The sequence below is a fragment of the Vulpes vulpes genome, chromosome 6, assembly GCF_048418805.1.
Source record: "Vulpes vulpes isolate BD-2025 chromosome 6, VulVul3, whole genome shotgun sequence".
Classification (NCBI taxonomy): Eukaryota; Metazoa; Chordata; class Mammalia; order Carnivora; family Canidae; genus Vulpes; species Vulpes vulpes.
This window is the reverse complement of record NC_132785.1, coordinates 101,589,763-101,610,440: the sequence shown is the minus strand read 5'-3', so window position 1 is coordinate 101,610,440 and position 20,678 is coordinate 101,589,763. Positions and strand designations below refer to the sequence as shown.

The window sequence follows — 20,678 nt, the reverse complement described above, 5'->3', positions numbered from 1 at the left end:
AACAAAAGAATAAATAAGATTCCAGATGGTAATTTAAAAAAATTTTTTTTTTTTTAATTTATGATAGTCACAGAGAGAGAGAGAGCGGCAGAGACATAGACAGAGGGAGAAGCAGGCTCCATGCACCGGGAGCCCGATGTGGGATTTGATCCCCGGTCTCCAGGATCGCGCCCTGGGCCAAAGGCAGGTGCCAAGCTGCTGCGCCACCCAGGGATCCCTCCAGATGGTAATTTTATATAAAATTTCTTTGGTAGATTCTACATTAGCAGAAAAGGCTCTTTTAAGGCTCATGTAGATTCTACATTAGCAGAAAAGGCTCTTTTAAGGCTCATGTAGGCTAATAAGGCTCTTTTGGCAACCAGAAAAGCTAAGAGCAATAGTTTCTTTTTATTGAGCTGCTGCTATCTCATGCAACAACACAACACAGAACAACATTCTGTTTGAGAATATTATTCTTTGTATTACCAAGAATGTAAAAAAATAGACTTTCTTATCCCTTTCGTATTTCATTTGCTAACATTGTTTATTCTACTCTGGAAGTAAGAATTCTTTTACATTTGACAGTAATCCTATATGGCTACCAATTATAAGTTCAAAACAGAACTAACATTTCAATTGGAGAACAAGAAACAAGAAGAGCCAATGAGGTTATTAGAAGACTGAAATAATTCTCTTTCTGGACAATACTCATTATAATAAGCACTGTAGAAGGAACAAATTTGGAAGAAAAAAGTCCTAAAAGCCACGAGGGATTTGTTATTCATGTTTTCAGGAATACTCTAAATTTAGTGAGATCAAGCTGAATGACGTGCATCCAAGATAGTATCCCTGAGAAAGAATATACTAGTAGGAATTAACCTCTCCACCACTATATTTATGTAGAATAGGAGAGTAACAATTCAGATAAATGTTAACCTTTTTTTCAGAGATGGTCTAAGAAAATGTTTTTCATAAAAATGATAGTGATAACAACAGTTACCATTATCAAGCATTTTATAAAATAATTATTGAGTGCTTGTTTTTGGTGCCAGATATTTTACTAAGGCTTTCTATGGTCTCATTTAATCCACACAACTTGTTGGGTAAGGATGACTATAGTTATCATCATTTTACAGATGAGACAACTGAAGCTCAAAAACTTTGAGTAATTTGCTCAAAGTTACATAGATGGAACAAGTACTGGGACCCAGATCACTCCTACTTTGCTTTTCAAAGCCCATAATCACAACCATTTGCTATATTGCCTCCAACACAAAAAGACATTGCTAAGAGAAAGTGATGGAACATGGAGGAGATTAGTGAGTATATTTAATTATAAAAAATGAAATAATTTAATGACTAGATAGGGTAAAAAGAACAACAAGTAAGAGACTCCATAAAGAACCATTAAAAAGGAACTGGCCTTCTTATCAGCTCTGATAAGCTGGGAAATGTTTTTAGACATTTCTTCAGTGATATTAGCCTTGAGCTAATAACCAATAATAGTTTCTAAGTAATTCCATTGCATTTTCATTTTGGGTTCTGAGATTAGACTTTAAGCAGACAATTGCTGTTCAGTATTTGCTTTCAACCTTTATGCATTCTGAGGCAACTCCAAAGGTATGAGTTGCGTGTACCACCTAAGGTTTCAAAGCTTTTGAAATCTAGCTCTTAAAGGGAATTAGAGGTTCTCTTTAAGAGGTTCATGTAGAGCCCACCCTACATGATCCTTGTTCTGGGAATCTGCTCTTCTTTCTTGGACCACATAGATGTTTTCAACTGGAAAACACAGAGAAAACTTACAGACCAAGACTGTCTGCTACCTGACATATATGTAAAGGTCAAAAGAATGAATTATGGTACAGTATTTCTATCAGTTTCTTCATATTTATTTGTCAACAAGCATTTTCAAGTAACAATAGTACTTTCACTGGAAACTTTTAATCCAGATTGTTATCTGTGAATAAAATTATTTTGATAACCAAGCAGGAAACAAATATAAAACTCACTGGGTGCCTAGGCTGAGCCAAAAATCGGAAGAAAAAAAATACAGTGTGAGTATGATGATACTCAAAAATCAAAAACATTTACCTCGGACAGCATAGCCATCTTTTACAGATGCTGGAAAGGGGGGTAGGTTGTCTTTTGCATATACATCTTGAGCAAGGACTCGCCCCATTCCATCTGAAAAAAGAGAAAATAAGAATAGTATCAATGTGGAGAGCAATGGCAGGCAGTCATAAACAAGGTGGGTAAGTATGCCTATCTGGCGAGGCCTAAATATGAGCTCAGTCAGACCCCCTGATTTCTATCTCAAGGAGTTGGAGACAGAAGGAAGACACGTATCCTTGTGTTTAAAATGAAAGATTAGATTCAATTAATAGCTATGCTTACAGAGATTATTTGAATATGAGCAGCTACACAGTCATCAAAGATGTGTTCAATTTGTTGTGTCGTTAATCCTTTAACTACCCAAAGATGACTTTCTTTAAAAAGCCAATTTTTGAACATTTTCATATTTGTTGATCCAGTAATTTCACTTCTAGAAATCTATCCTAAGAAAACAGATAAATCTCTATGCACATGTTTATTTTAGTGGCTTATATTAGCAAGGATAGTAAAGAAATAAAAAGATCAATAATATAGAAATTACATAGACAATGATCTATCCTTATGATAAAATACTATCATATTAATGCAGGTTAATGTAATATTCATGAAGAATATTCATTGACCAGGAAAATTCTTAAGACACATATTTAAAATACATGCAGAACTGTATATGTAGTATATAATGTGTACATGCCAATAGAAAAAGATGAGAAGGCCATATATGAAAATATAAAGCATTTATGTTAGTATGTTAAAATTATGTATGATTTTTATTTCCTTTGTTATACTTTCTGAAAATTTCCAAATTTTTTATAATGATCAAATGCCATTTTTAAATTAAGAAAGTTTTCCTTAAGAGGAGAAACGTAAACAAAAGGAATTTTAGCCTTTGCTTTGGCTTTTAATAAAATTCTAACAAAATTTAGCCTAAAAAAATTAGTGATTATAAATAAGCAGAAGACCAGTAACCTGTCTTGTGAAAGGACTATTCAAACTACTCTGGATGTTTTACCATTTTCAGCTAAAGCCTAGGAATTTGAGCTAGAATAAAAGTTTCAAGAGTCATGACCAATTTCTTAAATCTTCTAATCAGAATCTGTCTTAATTATTATTACTATTTCAAAGAGGCAAAATAATAATAAATAGAAGGTGGAAAAGAAAGAAGAGGGCAAAGAAAAACATCAAGCGTATCTCCAAAGACTATAAGTAATACAGGATTTGATTTACATGAGATGTTCATATAATTTAGAACACTCCATTATTTCCAGAGTTGGATGGGTGTCTTTGTTTGTGTGTTTTTTGTTTTTGACTTTGTCCTTCTTGCCACCTAAAGAAAATTTTAATTTAACTCTGATCAATACTGATAGTGTTATTAACTCTTTCCTTTTAGGGAGGTGATAGCTGAATTGGAAGGGTGAATTTCTTAGCAGATTCTAGCTTCAGATATTCCTAGAGGGTTGTAGCTATTCTGGAGCTATCCTGGAGCTATGGACTTATATTTAGTAAGACCAGGGAAGTGGTAAAACCAGAGAGTCTAGTTTGGATTCATTATGTTGTACACCTGAAACTAATATAACACTATGTGTTAACTGTACTGGAATTAAAACAAAAAAAACTAAAAGAAAAGATTATATAGCAAAAAAAGTTTTGTGCATTAAAGGACACAGTCAACAGAGTGAAAAGGCAATCTATGGAATGGGAGAATACAGTCGCAAATCATATATCTGATAGTTAATGTCTTGAATATATAAAGAACTCCTATAGGGCAGCCCGGGTGGCTCAGCAGTTTAGGGCCGCCTTCAGCTCGGGGTGTGATCCTGGAGAACGGGATCTAGTCCCATGTCGGGCTCTCTGCATGGGGCCTGCTTCTCCCTCTGCCTGTGTCTCTGCCTCTCTCTCTCTCCGTGTCTCTCATGAATAAACAAAGTCTTAAAAACAAAAGAACTTCTATAACTCAATAACAAAAAGAATATGAACATTTTCATATTCATGATCAAATAACTCGTTTTCATATTCAAGATCAAATAACTCAATTAAAAATGAGCAAAATATCTGAACAGACATTTCTCCAAAAAATGATATACAAATAGTCGACAACATTTGAGAAGATGCTCAATATCATTAATCATTAGAAAAATGAAAATAAAAACCCAATGAGCTATCACCTCACTCCCATTAGGATGGGTATTATAAAAACAAAACAAAACAAAGCAGAAACTAACAAGTGTTGAGGAGAATGTGGAGAAACTGGAACCCTGTACACTCTTGGTAGAATTGTAAAATAGTGCAACCACCACCGAAAATCAGAAGGTTCCTGAAAAAATTAAAAATAGAAATAGCATATGGTCCATCAATTCTACTTCTGGATATGTAACCAAAAGAGTTGAAAGCAGCATCTCAAAGAAACATTTTCACACTCATGTTCATAGTAGCACTATTCATAATAGTAAAGAGGTGGAAGCAGCCCAAATGTTTATCAATGGATGAATGGATAAACAAAGTGTGGTGTACATATTTATAAACTGTCACATGATACAACATGCATAGACCTTGAGGACATTATGCTAAGTAAAATAAATCAGCCACAAAAAGACAAATAGTGCATAATTCCACTTATATGAGATATATAAAGTAGTCAAATTCTTAGCAACAGAAAGTAGAATGGTGGTTACTAGGGGCTGGGATGAGAGGAAAAAGGGAGTTGTCTAATGGGTATAGAGTTTCAGTTATCCAGTATGAAAAAGTTCTGGAGATATGTTTCACAACAGTGTGAATGTACTTAATGCCACAGAGTTATACAATTAATAATGGTTAAGATGATAAGTTTTATGTTAATGTGGTTTTTATTGTAATAAAAAAATGAATGAGGTACTGATACATACTACAACATGGATGGATCCTGAAAATACTATGCTAGGTAGAAAAAAATAGTCCAAAAGACCATATATTGTATGATCTCACTCTATGAAATGTTCAGAATAGGTACATTTACAGTAGAAAGTATACTGGTAGTTACCAAGGGCTGAATGGGGGTGATGAAGGGTTAGGAGGAGGATGAGAGCTAGCGAAGTTTGGGATTCTTGTGAGGTGATGAAAAAATTCTAAAATTGACTGTGGTGGTGGCTGTACATATCTGTGAATATACTAAAAGCCCTGAACTATATACTTTAAGTGGGTGAATTATATAGCATATGAGTTATATCTCAAAGGGCAATGGTAATAGCTTTTATAAAAGAATAAGAATATTTATCTCATTTTAACATATAACTATATTTAGAAGACCCAAGAAAAGTCATTATTTGTAGCACACATATACCATCTGGTCTTTATAGACTTCCAAATATCATGGAAAGAAAAATAAAATTTTTCATCTGGAAAGAAATGCTTCACATTTAATTAAGGTTACTAATATAAATTTAATAATAAATAGAATTAAGCCAGCTTTTTATTTTGGACTCATGTTAAATACAGAGTTGTTATTTTTTAAAAAGATTTTATTTATTTATTCATGACAGACACAGAGAGAGATTGGCAGAGACACAAGCAGAGGGAGAAGCAGGCTCCACGCAGGGAGCCTGACGTGGGACTCGATTCCGGTCCCGGGTCTCTAGGATCACACTCTGGGCTGAAGGCAGCGCCAAACCGCTGGGCCACAGGGCTGTCCAAGGGTATGTATGTATGTATGTATGTATGTATTTATTTATTTATAAGATTTTATTTTTATTTACTCATAAGAGAGAGAGAGAGAGAGAGGCAGAGACACAGGGAGAAACAGGCAGAGGGAGAAGCATGCTCCTGCAGGAAGCCCGAGGCAGGACTCGTCTCCGGGATCACGCCTTGCACTGAAGGCGGCGCTAAACCGCTGAGCCTCCTGGGCTGCCCAGGGTTATTATTTTTAAGATTAATTTGATCCCTACTGGATTAATTCTGATTTTGAATGTGGTATCAAGTTAAGATCAGAGATTAAGTTTCTTCAAAGACAAAAAAACATGCATTACCTCAAGTTTTGGTCTAAAAGCCTAGGGCAAGGAAAGGATTGGGAGAAAAATATGCAAATGATTGAAAAATGGTCCGGGCTACAGTTGGCAGAAATATAAGAAAAAAGAAGGAATATATGTCAGATATACCTCTCAGCTACACAAGCAACTATATCCATATCTTGTAGTAGGGTTAAGGACTAAACAAACAATGGATAGCTCCTTCAAAGAGTAAATATTAGACTTATTCACTGTCTGACCAGATGATTTGGTAACTTAAAGAGTACATAGCAGTGCTGCAAACCACGTGGGACATTCCTACATACACTTACCTACAGTTAAACCACCCCTTCTCTTTGCCTATAGGTGGATCCTCAGTATCGGTGTTGAATAAACTTTGACCATGTGATTTTAGAGAGCCTCAGCCTTCAAGCTTGGATGGAACCAGGCAGCACTAACTTCTCAATTAGATATTATGACTGTTTTAAATTTATAATTTGCTAGAGAAAGCTAAAGCTGTGAGAGCTAAAGGTCTTACTAAAAGATAAAATTTCAGGAAAATATGAGCAAAATTCCTTTTTCCCAGTCTCTCCAAACCAATGAGAGCCCCACTTACATTAAGTAAAAGACAGTTTCCACAATATATAATTAATATGCTTTCTTAGGAATATTTAATAGTGTGAGTTTATAGCTCTTCATAGTCTCCACTGAGAATTTCAGTTGTAGAAAGTTAGACAGTATGCCAAGAAGCTATTGTTCTGCTTTGAGAATCTGAGGTTGTGTCCATTCTGTTCTATCTTTTCCCACACACAATATTCTCGAAGTTCTGTGTAATACAGAATTAAATTTGATGAAGATAACAATAAATGCATATTTCTAGATTCTGTGGAGATAAAAAATCTTAAATGTAGGGCTATGTATCTTTGGGGAACCTTGTCCATATATACAATTAAGTGATCTTAAGAGATTGATAAAAGAAAGGACAGGAAAAGAGTGGTTGATGATCTACACTGTTTTGTGTAGTATGCTCACTTGTGCTACAAGAAGACAGTGATGGCGTGCTTGGTTAAAAGGTGATAGAATCCTTATGTTGTTAGCAAGATACTCATATATAAGCTAGCTCCCCACATGATGACAGTCATTAACAAACTCTCTACCCTTTGGAGTGCTAGCTTTTTTACACTGGGATGACTGGCCTAAAAAATATCTTCAGAAAGAGTTTATAGATTCAAACAGTTGACATATATAGAAAGAAATAAAGAGTTATTTATAAAGTTGAGTATGATTTGTAAGAACTGAATCCAAACGTAGTCTCTAAATGGTAAAAGTAAAATATTTAATTTATTTGGTTGGGGATTTATTCTAGTTCAGATAATGCTTTTTTTTCTTACTGTCTAAAGTAGGATGTTAGGATACCCGAGTGGCTTTTGGATATAGGAGTTCTAAGAAGGCTTTGGAAGAAGTCAAGGGGAAACTCTTGACTTCAGTGGTCCAAGAAATGGACTTCTTATCCTCATTTTGGGTAACTAAGACACTATCAGTTTTTCGAATCAGGAGTTTAGAACGAATGTGGTAGGTAACAGAAAGCTGAAAAGAAAAGATACTACCTAAGACTTCCCCATACAAAACAAGGATATAAGTCAGTTTGCTGATGATTATACATTCTTCAAAAGTTTAACTTCATTGTGACAGCTCTGATACTGCAACATTTAAAAACTACCATCCCTTCCAATCTATATGAGAAGCTACGAAGACTACTTTGACTTAATAGCTATCCACTGTGTTCACCGAAACAGTTGAGAAGGCAGTCTTGGTACATATACTTCCTCAGGCCAAATGACTATTGGTAGGAACAATGTTAGGGGTAGGGATTAAGAGGAAAGGTGAATGTAACATATGCAGATTTGGGTTGTTACCACATTAAAAAAAAAAAAAAAACAACTTAAAATGAATATAGCATATTCAGAATACTTTGTGATTATTTAACAGACACTAAATATTTAACCCTCAAGCCTATTCTAATAAATTTTTTTCTCCACATCTGCATTGTACATGAAAGACTAGACATTATAGATCTCATTTATGCATTACAGTTTTCATTTGTGAAAGTTTCATATGTATAAACTGAAAAGGGGTGAATGATTGAGAAGTGAATATCCCTTTATTTTATTTGTTTATTTTTAAGGTTTTATTTATTTATTCATGAGAGACAGAGAGAGACACAGGCAGAGGGAGAAGCAGGCTCCACGCAGGGAGCCTGACGCGGGACTTGATCCCGGATCCCCAGGATCATGCCCTGAGCTGAAGGCGGCACTAAACCGCTGAGCCACCCGGGCTGCCCTGAATATCCCTTTAATGAAAACAAGTAAATTAATTATTCTCTAGTTACTCTAGAAATCATGGTTATGGAATAGTATAATAAACATTTCTATGCTTTTAAAATACATAGCTTGTTCAAAGTGGCATTATGTTGTATATTTGTATTTTTCCATCTAGGGATGGACTTATTACCTGCCAGTGTGATGAGTAAAGAATTACATTATGGTTCTTATGTCATAAAATAAAAAAGAAGCTTTGTGCCAAGTTATAGAATTTGGAATAACTGCAAATGTTATGATTACCAGAAATGACTGTCATGGTATAGCAACACAAAAAGATGCAATGCAATTGGTAATAAATTAATTTTTAAGTTGTTATGGTTTCATTATGTCTATTTTATTATTGAGTACCATAACCTGTATCATTGTTACATATATTATTTTCTACATATAAAATATTAAGTTTTAAAAATAGTAACCGTAACAGTAAAAAGTATTGAACTTGTCTAGAATAAGAAATTTTTTAGGGAAGTACTTTTAAAAAGTATCTAAAATGTTCTTAAGGTTACAGAAAATATTTCAATTAAGAGTAAGTGCTTACTTCTTTTAGTATTTAATGACGGAAACCTTGCCAAACCCAGGTGAAATAAATAGAGTGTCACTGATAAACGGGTAGCATTTACGTCCAAAGGGTCAGGGTTTGGTATAAACAAATAAACAAAATTTTCTTTCTATAGTTTGAACAATTTAAACTTTTCTTTATTACTAATTACTTAATCACTGTCTCATAAATTGTCAAATGCTCCACAGAAAATAAAGCTTTTAATCTAATTTCCATAATTTTGAATTACATATCCTAGTATCCTAAAAATAATTCCAAGCTTTTTCAACATTGGTTCTATATGAGGATATTACAGTGGTTATTAAAAGAAAGGGAAAAGGTAACATGCAATAAGTATTTTATAAAAAGAAAAAAAAGCATGATAAAATAAAGCTCTTACATGTAATGCAAGAAGACATAAATAACAAAAGTGCCAAGTATGATATTGACTTGGAAAACTACTGGTGGCTTATTTCAATATGGCTAAAATCAAAGTAAGGAAATTAGTAGGGCATTATAGTTTCAAGACTCAATAGTATCACTGAATCAATGTTGCTTCCAAATGATAAACAAAATGTTAATTTATTATTATTATTATTTTTTAAAGATTCTATTCATTTATTCATGAGAGACACAGAGAGAGTCAGAGGCACAGGCAGGAGGAGGAGAAGCAGGCTCCCTGCAGGGAGCCTGATGCAGGATTCAATCCCAGGACTACAGGATCATGCCCTGAGCTGAAGTCACATGCCCAACCACTGAGCCACCCAAGGCATCCCTAGATGATTATTTTTCATTTAGCAAGTTAACGAAGGACATCAGGATTCTGTAGAAAAGGAGTTTCTAGAAACAGAAATATAAGATTTTTAACCATTTAAATAAATTATATTTTCAGAAAAACAATTAAAAATTGCAAATCTGTTTCATTCTTATACACATTCAGATACATTACAAAAAGCACTGTTGATTTTAAGAAAATCCTTGTGTCTCAGATTTTCTTCCTATGCTTTTATCTCACCATTAAATTAAAGATTATTTTGGTTTTTCTGATGCAAAGCCCATGCTGCTTGGGGTCAGCTGAACACCTGCCAGGAAAAGTCTTTACCTGACCAAACAGTCAAAAAGGTGCTCTGAGCATAAGTTAATCAATCCAAACTTAAAACATAAAGCTATTGTCAAGTTTTTATTCCTGGCTATTCTCTTGCTGGTACTGGCAAATCTTTTCTGGCCACTTAATTTTTAAGTTTGTCTCTTTTCATTTGTACTAATTTTCTTTCCCTTAGTTTGGAAAAATCTTGTATATTTACAAGAATTTTTATAATTCTACTAATATAATATTAATTACGAATAGAAATGAGTTCTCACTTCTAAAAGTGATAGCTTTCTTTCAAATTTTGATCACTGTAGGAATAAAATATTTTGATGCTTCCTTCTTAAAAATTTTCTAACAAAAAATTTTCTGCTTTTGTTCCATTTTAACGGAAACTTATATTCTGAATCCTAACTTAATGGTATTAATATATATTATGGCACTTTAAAGTAGATACTGAAAAAAAGAATGCTAAATAAATTATGCAAATAAATTATGTATATTTAAAATGTGAAAAGATAATGAGATATCCAAAAAGAATGGGAAACTAAGAATAATATTTAAAGACTGTATCTTGTTTTAACCTTAGATATATTCAATAAAAGCTGTGTAAATCAATTTAAAAATCATATTAAAATTCCTTCTAAGGCTTTTTGATTAAATTATTATTGAATTATTTTCTATCAAAATTGCTTAAAGTGAGATATATTTATAATATACTTACTTAAGAAAAGGGGATACTTATATGGAAATATATGATGGTATGCGTAGAAGGAAGTATGAAATAGGAAGATTAGTCCGTCTGCTTGCAACATAGGGTTAATTAGGCCGATGTTATACGTCTGATTCCTATGTGAATTAATTTTACTCAATTATATAACTATAAAAATAACACCCCCACACAAAGAGGCATCGTGAATATCATGATAAGAGCACACATTTGGTATATCCACAATACTGGGGGGCAAAAAAGCACCTGAGAGCACACAGATAATAGACTGGCAATATAATTATAATCTTTGGATATGAAAAACAGCATAATTTTCTAGACATTATGATTACACACACATACATGCACATACACACATCACAAATATATAGATAGGGATATTCATATTTGAGGAATGCAGGGAGAAATATAAAGGGAATGATGTAATCAGAACCATAAATTTAATGATATGTACACATTTCATTTTATTTTTTATTTTTATTTTTTTATATGTACACATTTTAAAGGTGTAATGAAATTTATGGACTAAAGAACCTAAAGAGATGAGACTATCTGAAGGGAATTATAAATGAATTCAAATGGCCACACTGATGGAAAAACCTACAGCAAATGCCACAATCCCCAGGAGATATCTTCAGGTAAATAGGATTATCCCAGGTGAAGACCTTACTGGAGGCAGTAATTGGATAATGAAAATACATGCTTTCACTTGAAATATTTGAAGAACTATCTCAATTCTCTGCTTTAATTTTATAAAACTCAACCAGAGATAAGCAGAAAAACAGTGAAAATTGTTTAGGTAAATTTTCTAATGAGATAGGGAGCACAGGTCTGAATGACCTGGATGGATGGAATATAAATCTGATTACAACAAACCATACAGGGATCCAGAGATTGTTAATGTGGATCAACAAATGCAGCTGAGCCATGGAATTCTAGCTTTGATTTTGTAATTTACAAGTGCTAAGGCCATGATCTTAGAATTCCAACATGGAGATGGAAGGGAAGGGAATCAGTTACTAAATTCCAAATATGACAGCTTAGAAAAACTAGATGATTTATATATACTATTATCTCAATAGAACTTCACAATGACTTTACTGGGTAGACATGATTTCTATTTTTAATGTATGAGGGAAATGATCCTCGTAGCTTGCTCAACATCTCTTAGGCACTTAAAAAGTAAAGCAAGGTAAAGATTAAGTATGTTTAATGGCAAAGCTCCTTCCAGTACACCTTACTTTCTTTTTCCTTATATTCTCAGAGCCTCTGAACTGTCAGGAGGAGTTAATGAATTCCTAGCATGACTTATGACCACTTTGGTTAGAATCTCGTATAGCTTGGAATCAGGAGCTTCTGCATTTCTTCTAGAGGGCAGTGAATTTCTGCTTTAGATTACCACCTGAATTAGGCAGTTATTAACTATTAAGTTAGAGACAGGGAGAAAGTCCCTTTGGTGTGGTCAGCAATCTAAAAGAGATACTTCCCCGTCTCAAACTAGTTCCAATAGAAAAGCTTTAAGGTTCCTTGACTAGAAAAAAACAAAGAACCCAAGTCAGAAATGCTGAAATTTTTGGTCATGTAATTTCTTTTCTTTTCTTTTCTTTTCTTTTCTTTTCTTTTCTTTTCTTTTCTTTTCTTTTCTTTTCTTTTCTTTTTTCTTTTCTTTTCCTTTCCTTTCTTTTCTTTCTTTTCTTTTCTTTTCTTTCTTTTCTTTTTTCTTTCTTTCTTTCTTTCTTTTCTTTCTTTCTTTCTCTTTCTTTTTCTTTCTTCTTTCTTTATTTCCTTCTTCTTTTTTTTTTTTAAGATTTCACTTATCCATTCATGAGAGACAGAGAGAGAGAGGCAAAGACCTAGGCAGAGGGAGAAGCAGGCTCCCTGTGGGGAGCCCGATGCAGGACTCAATCCCAGGACCCTGAGACCATGACTCGAGTCAAAGGCAGCTGTTCAACCACTGAGCTACCCATGTGCCCCTGGTCATGTAATCTTAAATAAGAAAGCCTAGAGCTTGTAATCTAAAATAATACTACTAAGAAAGCAGAATTCTTTCTATTGAAAGCTCAAGTTTTTCCAGTGTTAACTGAAAGAGACTGGGAATAACAGGGAATGGGCCAGAATATTTTAATCTGCCTTACTCAAAGTAGCTGGTGCCGTACCAAGTATAAAGTTGTAATTTATTCATGTCATGCATTTTACAAGCAAAGAGGGTGAATCACATATGGTAGTCTTACAAATACTACCATCTATTGTTATGCCAGGTACACTTCTCCCAAGAAACAAAAAAAAAGCATTTATGGTGGAGCACTTGTTCCTTAAAGGCCTTACTTGCAGATAGGAGCTGAAAATAGTACATATGCTACAAAATAGATCAGAGGCAACAAAAAAAATCCATCTGCAGCCCAAACAGATTAAAACAAAGAAACAGTACACATACATGCACATCTAGGCACTTGTTTTAGAAGAATAATTTTCATACTGATTTGAGATGTAGTATAGGGTAGTGGAATGAGGAACGGACTAGAAGTCAAGAATCCTAGGTTAAGGGATCCCTGGGTGGCGCAGCGGTTTGGCGCCTGCCTTTGGCCCAGGGCGCGATCCTGGAGACCCTGGATCGAATCCCACATCAGGCTCCCGGTGCATGGAGCCTGCTTCTCCCTCCGCCTGTGTCTCTGCCTCTCTCTCTCTCTCTGTGACTATCATAAATAAATAAAAAGAAAAAAAAAAAAAAAGAATCCTAGGTTATAGCATAGGTTTCAATCGTAATCCTGTGTCCAATAATACGAACATTATTACACTTCTTTGGTTTTCAATTCCCTCATCTTTAGAATAAGAGAGACTACATGATCTCTAAATTACCTACTTTCTGTAATAGTCTAAATATTTCATGTTTTATACTCTAAAAAAATCCTTCATAGAGTTACCCCATGTCTCTAATTTTGACAGCAATCACTTCTAGCATTTCTGTACATGTTTATCCTTAGTTTTCTGGAACTATTGTTGATTCTTCTCAGACAAAGAAAAATTTTTAGAGATGTTACAGGTCCTAACTGCTTCACAGATTCAGTGGTTCTGGACATTTCTTAGAAAACATGGGGTCTCCTCTTAGGTTTCTTTAACTGTAGGTGTCAGAATTTGCAAAGGCAAAATATTTAGAATTTCAGAGAACAGTAAAGGCTGATCAGTCCCCACTCCCCATACTTTTTTTACTCAGTGATTGAAAGATGAAATTCAGTAAGTTAGAGATGCATCTAGTAGAAATAAAAATGAACTATGTAGATTCTGGATTAAAGATCAAATCAGCCACAGCATTCCCTTTAAGCCAAAGCAATCCAGAGCAAGGCTCTAATTCTCTTCAATTCTGTGAAGGCTGAGACAGGTGAGGAGGCTGCAGAAGAAAAGTCTAAAAACTAATACAGGCTGGTTCATGACGTTTAAGGAAAGAAGCCGTCTCCATAACATCAAAGTGCAAGGTGAAGCAGCAAGTGCTGATGGAAAAGCTGCAACAAGTTATCCAGAAGATCCAGCTAAGATAATTAAGGAAGGTGGCTGCACTAAACAAGAGGTTTTCAGTGTAGACTAATATTTATAGCTTTCTATTGGAAGGAGATGCCATCTAGAACCTTCATAGCTAGAGAGGAGAAGTCAATGCCTGGCTTCAAAGCTTCAAAGGACAGCCTGACTCTCTTGTTAGGGGCTAACATTGCTGGAAACTTTCAGTGGATGTCAGGGCTCAGGGGCCATTTTAAAATCCTAGGTCTCTTAAGAATTATAGGTAATAATTACCTATGCTCTATGATTGGGACAACAAAGCCTGGAAGACAGCACCATGGATTATTACCTGGAATAATATGAATATTTTAAGCCCACTGTTACAAGCTACTGCTCGGAAGAAAAGATTTCTTTCAAATATTACTGCTTACGATAAGGCACCTGGTCACCCAAGAACTCTGATGGAGATGTACAATGGGATTAATGCTGTTTTAATGCCTGTTAGCACATCCATTCTGCAGCCCATAGATCAAGGAGTAATTTGACTTTCAAGTCTTATTAGTTAAGAAATACATTTCATAAGGCTATAGTTGCCATAGATAGAATTCGTCTAACGGATCTGGGCAAAGTAAACTGAAAACCTTTTGGAAAGGATTCATTATTCTCAATGTCATTAAAAACATTTGTGATTTGTAGGAAGAGGTAAAAATATTGACATTAACAGGAGCTTGGAAGAAGTTGATTCTAACCCTCTTAGATGACTTTGACGGGTTTGAAACTTCAGTGGAGGACATAACTACAGATATGGTGGAGATAGCAAGAGAACTAGAATTCGAAGTAGAACTTGAAGATGTGACTAAACTGCTGCAATCTAATATAAGACTTTATGAGGGATTGCTTCTTATGGATGAGCAAAGGAAGTGCTTTTTTTAAAAAAAATTTAGATTTTATTTATTTATTCATGAGAGACACAGAGACAGAGGCTCCATGCAGGGAGCCCAGTGTGGGACTCAATCCCAGGACCGTGGTATCATGCCCTGAGACCAAGGCAGATGCTCAACCGCTGAGCCACCCAGGCACCCCAAGAAAGTGGTTTCTTGTGATGGAATCTACTCCTGGTAAAGATACTATGATGGTTGTTGAGATGACAACAAATGATTTAGAATATTACATAAACTTAGTTGATAAAGAAATGCAGGCATGAGAGGATTGACTCCAGTTTTGAAAGAAGTTTTGCTGTAGGTAAAATGCCATCCAACAGCATCACTTGCTAAGAGAAATTGTTCATGAAATGAAGAGTCACTGATGCAGCAAACTTAATTGCTGTCTTATTTTAAGAAATTATCACAGCCATCCCGACCTTCATCAACCACCACTCTGATCAGTAGGCAGCCATCAACACTGAGGCAAGACCCTTCAACAGCAAAAAGATTATGACTTGCTTAAAGCTCAAATGATGGTTAGCATTTTTTCAGCAGTATTTTTTAAAGTTTTTATTTAAATTCTAAAAACATATAGTATAATATTAGTTTCAGGAGAGCAATAAAGGTTTTTAAAATATTTTATTTATTTATTTGAGATACAGAGAGAGCAAGAGCACGCTGGCAAGACAGCTTAAGTAGGTGAGGGGTAGAGAGAGAAGCCGATTCTTTGCTGAGCAGGGAGTCTCCATGCGGGGCTCAATCCCATGGCCTCAGGACCACAACTTGAGCCAAAGGCAGATACCCAACTGACTGAGCCACCCAAGTGCTCTAGTAAAGTATTTTTTAAAATTAAGATATGTACTTTCTTTTATAGATATAATGTTATTGCACATTTAACAGAGTTTTTATAGCATAAACACATTTTTTTTCATAAACACATTTTTTATATGCAGTGGAAAAGTGAAAATTCATTTTACTCGCTTTATTGCAATATTTACTTATATGTAGTGCTCTGGAATACCTGCAATATCTCTGAGGTATGTCTGTACTTTCACATAAATTGGTGAATGGATTGGATCTTTATGAATCTATTATAATAATCCGGGAAGTTAATAATAAAGATCTGAACTAAATCAATAGCAGTGGGGATGGAGAACAAGGGATGGATTTCAGAGGATGTAGAGGTAAAGAAAATAAGTTTAGTATTGGTCATGTTACATTTCCTAGCAGCAGGTATACCTTTGGTGTAGGAGTCTGGAGCTCAGGTAAGGTCTGGGAAGTGATACAGAACTAGAAATTGCATAGTATTTGAAATGCATGAGGTTATCTGAAGTAAATGTATAAGATCTGAAAAGGACCAAAGACAAAAACTCTAAAGAAAGTTTACATTCAAGGAATTGAAGGAAATCAAGCCTACAAGAGCCAATAAAGGAGACAAGTACTTTATTATCTACCTGTCTCTGTCCTATGCGATAGTGAAATCCATGGGGCAGGCATTTCATTTTATTCATCTTTTATATCCAGGACCTAATATAGTACCTGACATTTAATAGATGTTTAGTAAATATTTGTTGAACAAACTGAGTATGTTTCTATATATAGTATTATTTCTTAAATACCTAACTAAAGTGCTTGGAAGGTTTAATTATAATACCCTTTTGCATTAAAAATTGATCCAACTCGAAGGTTGAATGCAAAGCTTACTATTATTTTTCATCATCATGGGTGGAAACATCCATGAAGAATTTGCTTACTTATGAGTGACAACTGATTTAAAGAATAAATGAAGGGGAAACAAGCACATGAAGGGAAAAGAGAATCCATCTGACAGCATTTTTTTTTCCTAAAAGAAAAATAAAAATGGTCATTTTCAATTCTGTTTTTTCCTTAGAAAGACTGGAATTCCTATCTAAATGTGACTTTGGTATATACAGTGCACCCAAAGGACTGATGTTAAGGGAAACTACCCTGAAATTATCACAAGCCAGGGATGGTTAACTTATTTTCATAATAAGTAAAGTATTTATTCATATTTTCTGAAAATATCTTGGTGTTGATATAAAAAATAACTGAATATTTTGCTTTCAATAGTACAAAGAAACATATTTCATTATAATTGCTTTCTGAAATCACATAGTTAATTGCTGACTAATTCCCCACTCCAATTTCTAAATCTTTATTTTCTTTAATGAGAAGTACAACAAAAATGAAAGAAAAGGTTTCAGCCTAATGATATATACATACCTAAAAGAATATAACTCAAAGATGTGTAACTATATAAAAACAACTTTTGTCTAAGTAGGGCAAGGACTAAAGAGCCTGAATTGGGCATTTAATGTTTCACTAGTATTAGACCTTTTAAAAAAAGTTTTATTTATTTAATCTCTACATCCCACATGGGGAATGAACTCACAATCCCAAGATCAAGAGTTGCATCCCCTGAATGAGCCAGTCAGGTGCCCCACAGGTCTTTTATCATAAGTTGTTATGTTTTCTATGATTTTTTTTTTGTATTTTAATACTAAGAGAAGAGCACTATCATGTAGTAAAAAAAGAATGTAAATCTTGAGCTTTAATCCTATTCCTTTTCTGTAGCTCTGAGTGAGTTTCTTTGCAGAAAAATTATGGTGTTTGTATAGATGCTCTCTAATGTTCATTGAAGTTTGAATATTTTATGATTCATGAATGAAGTCTTTTATTTGTAAAATCAATCCTTTTGTGTTTATCTAATAACAAAAAAATTAAGAAACTACATTTTATTCAAATTGCACTAAAACTTCTAGCTGAATTTTTAGAAAGGAAAATGGTTGATTAAAAACTGAAAACACTGAGGAATACTACCTTTCCACAGGCTGCCTTCATATGCTATTAACCTAAGAGTTTATATCTTCTCATTGGAAATGAGAAGATGGATGAAGCAGAAAAACTAGGTCAGACTGATTGTTCAGCTAGGTCAGACTGGTTGCTCAGTAAACAATGGATGAATTAATACAGTTTTTACATTTTACATTTAAAAATATGTTTTTCACAAAGGAAAACATGGTTATAAGACACATTTATTATCTCCCATTTCTGACAAAACAGACATCAGGCAGACTCAGTTAACTATTTTTCTCACTCAGTGCTGATAATCCTTTCTTTTTTTTTTAAGATTTATTTTAAGTCTTTTAAAAAAGATGTAATTATTTATTTGAGAGAGAGAGTGAGAGAGTGGCAGAGGGAGAGATAATTCTCAAGTAGACTCCCTGCTGATCACAGAACCTGATGTGGGGCTCAATCCCAGGATCCTGAGATCATGACCTGAGCCAAAATCAAAAATTGGACACTTAACTGACCAAGTCACCCTGGTGCTCCTATTTTATTTATTTGAGAGAGCAAGAGTGAGAGAGAGCAAGCATGAGCAGGAGGGGCAGAGGGAGAAGGAGAGAATATCAAAGAGACTCCATGCTGAGCATAGAGCCTGAGGCAGGACTTGATCTGAAACCCTTAGATCATGACCTGAGCTGAAACCAAGGGTTGAACACGCAACCAACTTGCCACCCAGGTGCCCTTGATAATCCTTTTCTTTTTTTTTTTTTAAGATTTTTTATTTATTTATCCGAGAGAGAGAGAGAGAGAGAGAGGCAGAGACACAGGCAGAGGGAGAAGCAGGCTCCATGCAGGGAGCCCGACATGAGACTCAATCCCAGGTCTCCAGGATCATGCTGCTGGCTGAAGGTGGCACTGAACCTCTGAGCCACTTGGGCTGCCCGATAATCCTTTCTTTAGTTTAGAGTATTGGTATTTTGATGGACAGGGTAAACACAGTTGATTATTTTCCTTCTTTTTTTTTTTTAATGAAAAAAAATTTCATCTGGAAAGAAAGAACTGCTTCACATTTAATTAAGATTATTAATATAAATTTAATATTATAAATAATTCATCAGCTTTTTATTTTGGACCCATGGGGTCCAAATACAGGGGTTGCTATTTTTAAGGTAAATTTGATCCCGACTGGATTAGCTCCATTAAGACTGATCTTAGAGTTGAGTAGAAATAAGCAAAAGAAGGAAAAAGAATGATGATAATAATTGTGATAATGGTTAATAACCTTTCTCCTTCAGGAAAACCATGTATTAATATTATATGAATCTTACTTGGAAAAAAATGGAAAGAAAAGGCAATGGGCAAATATAACTATACCTCGGTAGTTGATGATTTCTGTCCCAAGCACCGGAGTCATCTCCAGAACTGTGATGAAGGCTTTGTCCATAGATGTTAGAGGAAACGGAGACATGCGGTGTCTTCTAGCCACCTTGGTGATATCAACAGCACTGTGACCTAAACAGGAAGATAATTAACTAAGACTATGATGCTGAAACAGTGACAAAAAAGTGGGAATGTCTTATAAATATCATAAATTCTCATTTTCATATGTCTGTAAATGAACATTGCAAAGTGAGAAATTTTCTCTTGCTTCCAAAATTTAGCCTGCTTTGGTGGAACATTAAATCAAGTCGGCAATGTTACATCATGTGTCAAAACTTGGTGAAATTTTTAAATTTTTATTAAAGATTTATTTATTTATTTATTCATGATAGACAGAGGGAGAGAGAGAGAGAGAGAAAGAGAGAGGCAGAGACACAGGCAGAGGGAGAAGCAGGCTCCATGCCGGGAGCCTGACGCAGGACTCGATCCAGCGGGACTCCAGGATCCCCTTGCAGGCGCCAAACCTTTGAGCCACCCAGGGATCCCCAAAACTTAGTGAAATGTAATGATGTTATTGGATAATCCTTTTAAGTGCCTACTCTGCATTGTGGCACTGTTTTAATTAATCTTCACAACAACCTTATGGGGAGGCATTATTATTATCTTTATTTACAGAGGAGGTTTATATATCTTGGCCTAAATCACAGAGCTATTAATAGCAGAGAAAATCAAAGAGCTATTAATAGCAGAGACTCAAACCGGGGTAGTATGGCTTCAGAGTCTATGTCCTTAACCACAAACTAAACATTGAACACTTAGTGCGCTAGTCAGTAAAATGAAATACTCAAACTTGAATTTATTTAGGATTTCAAAGGAAATTTTCTTTTTTAGAAAAGTCAGGAAAAGATTATTTAGCTACTCACTCCTTACTCACTCCCCTTCAGGGCATTAATGTCACCCATACACTAAATTTATTTTATCTCCAATTCCCTACTTTCAACTCTAGATTTACATGTCATCCAAACAGCTGGTGGATAAGAATATGTATCTCCAAACTTATAAATTATCCAACATGTCCAAAATAAAACTCTTAATTCTCCTATCCTTCTGTCTTACCCTTATGATGTTTTGTTCTCTTGTAATTTCCATCTCAGTAAACAGCATTGCCATCATGAAAGATTTAATTACTAATGGCAATGTCTGTGATGTACAAGGCCTTCAAAGGGACACAGAAAGAACAAATGGATTCCTTTCTACTAAGTAGAGTAACTAAG

General features: G+C 34.7%; 1 protein-coding gene across 36 annotated transcripts in view; it reads right to left on the bottom strand.

Annotated features, from left to right (window-relative positions):
- Window positions 1-20,678, bottom strand: part of GPHN (gephyrin) — a 620,367-nt gene that overhangs the window by 88,653 nt on the left and 511,036 nt on the right. For all 36 annotated transcript variants that reach the window (XM_026008409.2, XM_026008412.2, XM_072761754.1 and 33 more), the window contains 2 exons: window positions 19,399-19,536; window positions 2,071-2,163 (listed from right to left, as the gene is read on the bottom strand). In XM_026008409.2, coding sequence (XP_025864194.1) covers window positions 2,071-2,163; window positions 19,399-19,536 — 231 coding nt within the window. The remainder of the gene's footprint in view (window positions 1-2,070; window positions 2,164-19,398; window positions 19,537-20,678) is intronic.